The sequence below is a fragment of the Penaeus japonicus genome, unplaced genomic scaffold, assembly GCF_977035675.1.
Source record: "Penaeus japonicus unplaced genomic scaffold, GWHDUDI00000001_assembly GWHDUDI00000029, whole genome shotgun sequence".
Taxonomy (NCBI): domain Eukaryota; kingdom Metazoa; phylum Arthropoda; class Malacostraca; order Decapoda; family Penaeidae; genus Penaeus; species Penaeus japonicus.
The window spans coordinates 31,981,536-31,991,535 of NW_028234431.1; the positions used below are offsets into that span (position 1 = coordinate 31,981,536).

The window sequence follows — 10,000 nt, forward strand, 5'->3', positions numbered from 1 at the left end:
CCATCTCTCTCTCTTCTCTCACGAGGATAAGGAAAAACAAACAAACGTTTCCAAATGCAACAAGAATTTTAATAAACAAAACAAAAAACAAAAAAAAATCAAGAAAAATCCTTACCCAACATTCTAATATTAGATTTAAAAAATATACAAATAAATAAAAATAAAAAAATAAAAAAAATCAACAAGATATTTTCCGAATTTAAAAAAAGTACTTGGGTCAATTAACACGCTGCTGGCTCCTTCTGATGTTTACCTTTCTATCAATAAACAATCAATCAATCAATCAGTAAATTCATCCGCCTTGGCTAGAGTTTATTGAGGGACCAGTTGTAGAAGAACTCGACCTTCGGACCAGCTGAGCCTCCAGCTGCCGTGAGGGCGTCGAGGGTGACCTGGTCCTTCTCCTCCAGGTAGGTCCTGATCCACCTGAGGAGGAGAGAGGTAATTACCGTGCAGAGAGGGAGGGAGGGAGGGAGGGGAAGGGAGGGAGGGAGGGAGGGAGGGAGGGAGGGAGGGAGAGAGGAGAGGGAGGGAGGGAGGAGGAAGGGAGGGAGGGAAGAGAGGAGGAGGAGAGGAGCGAAGAGAGAGGGAGGGAATAAGAGGAAGGGAGGGAGGATGGGAGGGAGGGAGGGAGGGAGGGAGTGGGAGGGGTGGGAGGGAGGGAGGGAGGAGGGAGGGAGGGAGGGAGGAGGAAGGGAGGGAGGGAGGAAGGGAGGGAGGGAGGGAGAAGAGAGGAGAGAAGAGAAGGGAGGGAAGAGAGGAGGGAGGGAGGATGGGAGGAAGGGAGGGAGGGAGGGAGGGAGGGAAGGAAGGAGGGAGGGAGGGAGAGAGGAAGGGAGGGAGGGAGGGAAGAAGGGAGGGAGGGGAGGGAGGGGAGGGAGAGAGGGAGGTAGGAGAGAAGAGAGAAGAAAAGGGAGGGAGGGAGGGAGGGAGGGAGAGAGAGAGGGAGGGAGAGAGGGAGGTAGGAGAGGAGAGGAGACGAGAGAAGAAAAGGGAGGGAGGGAGGTAGGAGAGGAGATGAGACGAGAGGAGAAGAGAGAAGAAAAGAGAGGGAGGGAGGGAAGAGAGGAGAGGAGAGAAGGGAGGGAGAGAGGAAGGGTAGAAAGGAGAGAAGAGAAGAGGAAGGGAAGTCTGCCGCCTCTTCTCTACGCTCCTTTATTTTCTCCTCTGCCTTTACCATACCGTTCGCGCCTCTCCTCGAACTTTCCTGCCGACGGAGTGTTTTTCAAGGAGTTCTTGGGGAGACAGACTAACTTGATAAACAAAACACAGTACCATAGAATATCAAAGAAAACCTCAGCATCACAATCACCTCCCCCTCTCCCTTCCCTTTCCCCTCTCCCCTCCCCCCTCCCCACCCTCAGCATCATCTTACACAATACGAAATAGAAAAAAAAAACACCTCCCCCTCACCCCTCTCCCCCTCTCCCCTCCCCCCTCAGCATCATCACCTTACACAATACGAAATAGAAAAAAAAATCACCTCCCCCTCACCCTTCTCCCCCCCTCCCCTCAGCATCATCATCTTACACAATATGAAATAGAAAGAAAAAAGAGAAAAAAACACACACACACCGCAGCATCCCTACCACCCACCCACCTTAGCATCCCCAGCTGATCAGGAGCAAAGTCGTCGAGATACCAGCTGAGGATCTCGGGTAACCTCACAACGTCGTCCTTGATCTCAACCTCCTGGGTCAAGTAGGACCTCGTGGCGCCTTCGAGAGCGACCTCCAAGTTCGCGCTGTTGTAGACGCGCACCATCGGGCAAGACTGGGAGTGTGGGGAAAGGGATATTAGTATCATTATGATTGTTGTTATTGTTATTATTATCATTATCATTATTATTTTTATTTCATCATGATCATCATCATCATCATTATCATTATTATAATCATTATTATTATTATCATTATTACTATTATTATTATTATCATCATCATTATCATCATTATTTTATTATTATTATCATTACTATTATCATTATCATTATTATCATTAGCATTATTATCATTATCATGATTTTCATTATGATCATCTTCATTATCATTATTTTTATTTTATTATTATTACTATTATTATTACTATTATCTTTACCTTTATCATTATCATTATCATTATTATTACCATCATTATATATATTTTATTATTATTATTACTATTATTATTACCATTATTTTTATCTTTATCATTATCATTACCATTATCATTTTAATTATCATTATCATTTTAATTATCATTATCATTATTATCATCATTACCATTATTATTATTCAATTACGTAACTGACATTAAGTCTTCTTATGTAACTTCTGTATTCTCTCTATTTTACTCTTTTCTCTCTCTTTCTCTCTCATTCTCTTTTTTCTCTCTTTCTCTCTCTTTCTCTCTCATTCTCTTTTTTCTCTCTTTCTCTTTTTTTCTCTCTTAATCTTTTTTTTCTCTCTTCCTCTTTTTTTCTCTCTTTCTCTTTCTTTCTTCTCTCTTCCTCCCTCCCTCCCCTCCTCCCTCTCCCCTCTCCCCTCCCCCTCTCCCCACCCCCCTCTCCCTCCCTCACCCTTCCCTCTCATCCCCACCCCTCCCCCCACCTCCCTCCCTCCCCCTCCCTCCCCCATCCCCACTCCCATCCCCTCCCCACTCCCACCCCCACCCCTCCCTCCCTCCCACCCCCACACCCCCTTACCAGAGCGCCGCAGTTGAGAGCGAAGTGGATCCGAGGCTCGAGGTCCGAAACCCGGTAGCGGAGCCTCGAGTCGTCCTTCGCCATGACAGGTTGTCCGGTGCTCGGGTGAGCCTTGTTCACTGGAGGGGGAGAGAGAAGGGGAAGGGGAAGGAGAAGGGGAAGGGGAAGGAGGGGAAGGGGGGGTTTGGGTTTTGGGGTTGGGGTTTGGGGTGTTATTGTGGGTTAGAATGTTGATGATTATGGTGTGGATGTGTTTTTTTATGATTGTTTGATTGAGGTAAAGTTTTAATAGACTTTTTTTTTTCTTTTTTTTTATAAAAAGGATGTTCTTGTTGTTGATTATGGTGGTGGTGATGATAAATATAGTAATGATAAAAATAATAATTATTATGATCATAATCATAACATAACAAGGACACTAATGATATCAATAATAATAATTACTATAGTTATCAGTATTATCATTATCATCATTATTACCACAACAATAATAAATTCTAACAACAACAATAGCCATAGTAACAACATAAAAAATATTAACTATAATATCAATATTATCAACTGTAATGATTACATTAATACTAACGAAAAAGGCGTCTTATCCCCTTACAAACAAACTATGTGGCTACACCTCATGGATATGTTAGTGATTAAAAGAAACAATCTCCACCACTATCTCCAGCCCCTCCACCCCTCCCCCACCCCTTCCACCCACTCACCTACTTCCCTCCATCCCCTTCCCTCACCCCACCCCTCCCCCTCTCCTCCCCACCCACCCCTCTCCACCACCTTCCCCCCTCCTTCTCCTCCCACCCACCTCTAAGGATCCCGTGCTCGACGTCGTCCAGGGAGAAGACGAAGGGGCCGATCCGGTAGGCGTGGCTGCTCCAGAAGGCGGGTACGTCGAGGGCGGAGTTGATGCTCCTGACGCCCTGGATCTCCGTCAGGCTGTGCACCGTCAGGGCGTTGTAGACGTCTAAGGGTTGGGGGCGTGGTTAAGGGCCAAGGGACTGGGATTGATTCTGGGCGGGTGTGTTTGTGTGTTTGTTTGTGTGTTTGTTTGTTTGGTTGGGGTTAGGGGATGTGGTGATGGCGGTGGGAGGGTGTGGGTTCTCTCTTATATCTTATCTCTATCTCTATCTCTATCTCTATCTCTTTGAATTTGAACTCCCTCTCCCTGTCCCTGTCCCTCTCCCTCTCCCTCTCCCTCTCCCTCTCCCTCTCCCTCTCCCTCTCCTTCTCCCTCTCCCTCTCCCTCTCCCTCTCCCTCTCCCTCTCCCTCTCCCTCTCCCTCTCTTTATCTATCTCTCACTAATTACGATAATGATATTAATAATAATAATGATAATAATAATGACAATAACAACAATAGTGATAATAATAAGAACAAAAGCAACAACGATCAAGAACCAACCACAATGTCAAATGTTTGTAATATCAAAACAACATAAACTGACACTAATGATTTAATCTGCTTCTTCATGACCTTGTCATGGCAGAATGCATGACACTCGTTTTTTTCACATAAATATATATTTCGTGTAATAGATTAACATTGAAATTTATGTGTGTGGAGGTGGTGTGGGGGGTGGGGGTTTTGTATGTGGGTGGGTGTTTGTTTATTTATTTGTGTGTGTGTGAGAGAGGGAGAAAGATAGGGAAGGAGGGAGAAAGAGAGGGAAGGAGGGAGAGAGAGAGAGAGAGAGACTGAGAGACAGAGAGACTGAGAGACAGAGAGACAGAGAAAGACAGGGACAGAGAAATTCAAATACAAAGACATAGAGACAAATATATATATAATATATATATATATATATATATATATATATATATATATATATATATATATATATATATACATACACACACACACACACACACACACACACACACACACACACACAAACACACACACACATATACATATATCAAAGTTCCCGCACTCAAAAACAAAGGATACTGATGAAGAAGGCTAATTTTTCCTTCTCGTCCAGCTTCTCCACGTCGACTGACCGGAGCTGCCCCGTGAGCTCGCAATACTCCCTGGAGAAGAAAAGGACAATGAGACTGGCGATGATGATGATGGTGATGGTGAAGGTGAGGGTGAGGGTGAGGGAGAGGGTGAGGGTGAGGGAGAGGGTGAGGGTGAGGGTGAGGGAGAGAGAGAGGGAGAATGAGAGGGTGAGGGTGAGAGAGAGGGTGAGGGAGAGGGAGAGGGTGAGGGTGAGGGAGAGGGTGAGGATGAGGGAGAGGGTGAGGGTGAGGGTGAGGGAGAGGGTGAGGGAGAGGGTGAGGGTGAGGATGAGGATGAGGGTGAGGATGAGGGTTTGGGAGGGTGAGGGAGAGGTTGAGGGATGAGGGAGAAGGGGAAGGGTGAGGGAAAGGGTGAGGGAGAGGGTGAGGGTGAGGATGAGGATGAGGGTGAGGGAGAGGGTGAGGGTGAGGGAGAGGGTGAGGATGAGGGAGAGGGTGAGGGTGAGGGAGAGGGTGAGGGAGAGGGTGAGGGTGAGGATGAGGATGAGGATGAGGGTGAGGGAGAGGGTGAGGGTGAGGGAGAGGGTGAGGGTGAGGGTGAGAGTGAGGGTGAGGGTGAGGGTGAGAGTGAGGGTGAGGGTGAGGGTGGGGGTGAGGGTGAGGGTGAGGGTGAGAGTGAGGGTGAGGGTGAGGGTGAGAGTGAGGGTGAGGGTGAGAGTGAGGGTGAGGGTGAGAGTGAGGGTGAGGGTGAGGGTGAGGGTGAGAGTGAGGGTGAGAGTGAGGGTGAGAGTGAGGGTGAGGGTGAGGGTGAGGGTGAGGGTGAGGGTGAGGGTGAGAGTGAGGGTGAGGGTGAGGGTGAGAGTGAGAGTGAGAGTGAGGGTGAGGGTGAGGGTGAGGGTGAGGGTGAGGGTGAGGGTGAGAGTGAGGGTGAGGGTGAGAGTGAGGGTGAAGGTGAGAGTGAGGGTGAGGGTGAGGGTGAGAGTGAGGGTGAGGGTGAGGGTGAGAGTGAGGGTGAGGGTGAGGGTGAGGGTGAGAGTGAGGGTGAGGGTGAGGGTGAGAGTGAGGGTGAGGGTGAGAGTGAGGGTGAGAGTGAGGGTGAGGGTGAGGGTGAGGGTGAGAGTGAGGGTGAGGGTGAGGGTGAGAGTGAGGGCGAGGGTGAGGGTGAGGATGAGGGTGATGATGATGGTGATGGTGAGGGTGATGGTGGTGATGAGGGTGATGGTGATGAGGATGGTGATGGTGGTGGTGAGGGTGATGGTGGTGATGAGGGTGATGAGGATGTTGATGGTGGTGGTGAGGGTGATGGTGGTGATGAGGGTGATTTTGATGAGGATGGTGATGGTGGTGGTGAGGGTGATGGTGGTGATGAGGGTGATGGTGATGAGGATGGTGGTGGTGATGGTGAGGGTGATGGTGATGAGGATGGTGATGGTGGTGGTGAGGGTGATGGTGGTGATGAGGGTGATGGTGATGAGGATGGTGATGGTGAGGGTGATGATGAGGGTGATGAGGGTGATGGTGATGAGGATGGTGATGGTGGTGGTGAGGGTGAGGGTGAGGGTGATGAGGATGGTGGTGGTGAGGGTGATGGTGGTGATGAGGGTGATGGTGATGAGGATGGTGATGGTGATGGTGGTGATGAGGATGGTGGTGGTGATGATGATGATGGTGGTGAGGGTGATGGTGGTGATGAGGGTGATAGTGATGATGATGATGGTGGTGGTGGTGGTGAGGGTGATGAGGGTGATGGTGATGATGATGGTGGTGGTGAGGGTGATGGTGATGGTGGTGGTGATGGTGAGGGTGATGGTGATGAGGATGGTGATGGTGGTGGTGATGGTGATGATGATGGTGGTGGTGAGGGTGATGGTGGTGATGAGGGTGATAGTGATGATGATGATGGTGGTGGTGTGGGTGATGGTGATGAGGATGGTGGTGGTGATGGTGATGATGGTGGTGGTGGTGATGAGGGTGATGGTGATGGTGATGGCGATGATTATGATGATGTGATTATGATGATGATGATGATGATGGTGATAACTGTGATGTTCATTAGGATGATGGTTTGAGAACAAGAATGATAATAATAAGAGGGAAAATAAAAGGGAGAGGGAGGAGAGGGAGAGAAAGTGAGGAAGGAATGAAGAAAAATTGGAAGGGGTGGGATAAAAAGAGAGAGAGGGGGAGGAGAAAGGAAAACAGAGGGGGGGGAGAAGATGAAGGAAAAGGTGAGGGAGAGAGGAAGACAGTAAGAAGGAGAGGAGGAGGGACAGGGAGGGAGACGGGAGATGGAGAGAGTCGGAAATGGAGAAAGGAAAGGAGGGAGGGAGAGAAAGAAAAGGGAGGGAGAGACAGACGGACTGACGGACGGATAGAAAGACAAACAGACAGACGACAGACCGAGAAAGAAAAGTAGAAAAAAAATACTGAAAAGGAAAAAAGTAAAAAGTACGAGAAGAGACGAAATAAAATATCATTTCAGCCGTCAACAAAAACAACCAAAAAAGAACAACATCAGAAAAAAACATTACTTGAACTCATCCGATGACCTAAGACTTGCATAGTTGACCTTGCCGGTTGCTTCGTCCAAAAATTTCCCCGTCATCCTGAAATATGAATACAAAATATATAACGGATTGCATGTCTGTTCAAATCATGCAAAAACAACTGCAAATACATCACATCAGGTGAAACCAGGCAAATTATTAGTGGATTTATGAACAGAAAATATATTAAAAGAACTTTCGCGAAGATCTTACTAAACACAAACAAGCAAACACTACTATTTATATATCTAGGAGCTTGTACTGCCCTGTTCCTAGTAAGTATTCCCCGACGAAGTAGTAAAATATGTATGGATTGGTGGGGGGGGGGGGGGGTCTGTAATTGTACACTATGCAAATATAACCTGGAATGGATACTCAATGCTTGGCTATTGACTAATTGGCTACTGACTGATAAGCTATTGACTAATTGGCTACTGACTGACAAGCTATTGACTAATTGGCTACTGACTGATAAGCTATTGACTAATTGGCTACTGACTGATAAGCTATTGACTAATTGGCTACTGACTGATAAGCTATTGACTAATTGGCTACTGACTGATAAGCTATTGACTAATTGGCTACTGACTGACAAGCTATTGACTAATTGGCTACTGACTGACAAGCTATTGACTAATTGGCTACTGACTGATAAGCTATTGACTAATTGGCTATGACTGATAAGCTATTGACTAATTGGCTACTGACTGATAAGCTATTGACTAATTGGCTACTGACTGACAAGCTATTGACTAATTGGCTACTGACTGACAAGCTATTGACTAATTGGCTACTGACTGATAAGCTATTGACTAATTGGCTACTGACTGATAAGCTATTGACTAATTGGCTACTGACTGATAAGCTATTGACTAATTGGCTACTGACTGACAAGCTATTGACTAATTGGCTACTGACTGATAAGCTATTGACTAATTGGCTACTGACTGATAAGCTATTGACTAATTGGCTACTGACTGATAAGCTATTGACTAATTGGCTACTGACTGACAAGCTATTGACTAATTGGCTACTGACTGATAAGCTATTGACTAATTGGCTACTGACTGATAAGCTATTGACTAATTGGCTACTGACTGATAAGCTATTGACTAATTGGCTACTGACTGATAAGCTATTGACTAATTGGCTACTGACTGACAAGCTATTGACTAATTGGCTAGTGACTGATAGACTGACTAATTAGCTACTGACTGGTAGGTTGACTAATTAGCTACTGACTGGTAGGCTCTTCACTAATTAGCTACTGACTGCTTGGTTATTGATTAATTAGCTGTTGAATGCTTGGCTATTGACTGTTTGCCAACTGACTGCTTGGCTACTGACTAACTAGCTACTGACTGGTAGGCTATTGACAAATTAGCTATTAACTGCTTGGTTATTGACTAATTTGCTGTTGAATGCTTGGCTATTGACTGTCTGCCAACTGACTGCTTGGCTACTGACTAACTAGCTACTGACTGCTTGGCTGTTGACATCCATCCATGCACTCACTCACTTCAGCATGGCCTTCTGCAGGCGTTGGGACACAGCGACGGAATCGACGTCCTGGTCTTGTCCTCCTCCTCCTCCTCCTCCTCCGGTCTCGTTGAGGACTTTCACGTTGCCTCCTTCAGACATTGTCGCTCGGGTTCCTCCTTATGCTGAGGGAGATACGAATGGGAGAAAATGGATGGAAAAATGAATGATAAATGTGTGTATGGGGGGGGGAGGGGGGAGATGGATGTGAGTGTGGGTGTGGGAGGGGGGTAGGTGGATGTGTGTGTGTGTGTGTGTGTGTGTGTGTGTGTGTGTGTGTGTGTGTGTGTGTGTGTGTGTGTGTGTGTGTGTGTGTGTGTGTGTGTGTGTGTGTGGGAGGGGAAGGTGGATGTGTGGGTGTGGGTGTGGGTGTGGGTGTGTGTGTGTGTGTGTGTGGGAGGGGGGAGGTGGATGTGTGGGTGTGTGGGTGTGTGTGTGTGTGTGTGTGGGAGGGGAGGTGGATGTGTGTGTGTGTGTGTGTGTGTGGGAGGGGGAGGTGGATGTGTGTGTGGGTGGGAGGTGTGTGTGTGTGTGTGGGAGGGGGGGGTGGATGTGTGGGTGTGGGTGGAAGGGGGGAGGTGGATGTGTGGATGTGTGTGGAAGGGGGGAGGTGGATGTGTGGGTGTGGGTGTGTGGGGGGGAGGGGGGAGGTGGATGTGTGTGTGGGTGTGTGTGTGTGAGGGGGGGAGGTGGATGTGTGTGTGGGTGTGGGTGTGTGAGGGGGGGAGGTGGATGTGTGTGTGTGTGTGGGTGTGTGAGGGGGGGAGGTGGATGTGTGTGTGTGTGTGGGTGTGTGAGGGGGGGAGGTGGATGTGGATGTGTGTGTGTGTGTATGTGAGGGGGGGAGGTGGATGTGTGTGTGTGTGGGTGTGGGAGGGGGGAGGTGGATGTGTGTGTATGTGGGTGTGGGAGGGGGGAGGTGGATGTGTGTGTGTGTGTGTGTGTGTGTGTGTGTGTGTGTGTGCGTGTGTATGTGTACAAAAAAAAATCAGGAATAAATAAAAATACATAAGGAAAAGCAGTTAACAAGCAAAAGGCGATCCACAAGGGGGAAAACAGATGGAAAACAGATGGAATTCGTGAGCCTGGTTAAGAATCCCCAAGTCGCCTCTATCACCCGTCGCCGAGTTCCTCCTTCTGCCGAAATGAGGGAGAAACAGATGGGAAAAAAATAACAGTTTGGAGGAGTGAAACAGCAGTTGAAAGAAGATTTTCAGACATTTTTGAATTTGAAATATAATGAGCTTATGAGAGAAAA

At 47.4% G+C, this 10,000-nt stretch overlaps 2 protein-coding genes across 3 annotated transcripts in view; both read right to left on the reverse strand.

Moving 5' to 3' along the window:
- The window catches only part of LOC122265773 (uncharacterized), a 133,016-nt gene that overhangs the window by 113,023 nt on the left and 9,993 nt on the right, over positions 1–10,000 (reverse strand). The window lies entirely within an intron of this gene.
- LOC147468447 (uncharacterized) overlaps positions 176–10,000 on the reverse strand; it is a 19,819-nt gene continuing 9,994 nt past the window's right edge. The window contains exons 2-8 of the mRNA XM_086554278.1: positions 8,723–8,867; positions 7,189–7,263; positions 4,644–4,726; positions 3,501–3,659; positions 2,684–2,802; positions 1,601–1,773; positions 176–426 (exon numbers count right to left, since the gene is read on the reverse strand). Coding sequence (XP_086410404.1) covers positions 306–426; positions 1,601–1,773; positions 2,684–2,802; positions 3,501–3,659; positions 4,644–4,726; positions 7,189–7,263; positions 8,723–8,844 — 852 coding nt within the window. The 5' untranslated portion in view covers positions 8,845–8,867 and the 3' untranslated portion in view covers positions 176–305. The remainder of the gene's footprint in view (positions 427–1,600; positions 1,774–2,683; positions 2,803–3,500; positions 3,660–4,643; positions 4,727–7,188; positions 7,264–8,722; positions 8,868–10,000) is intronic.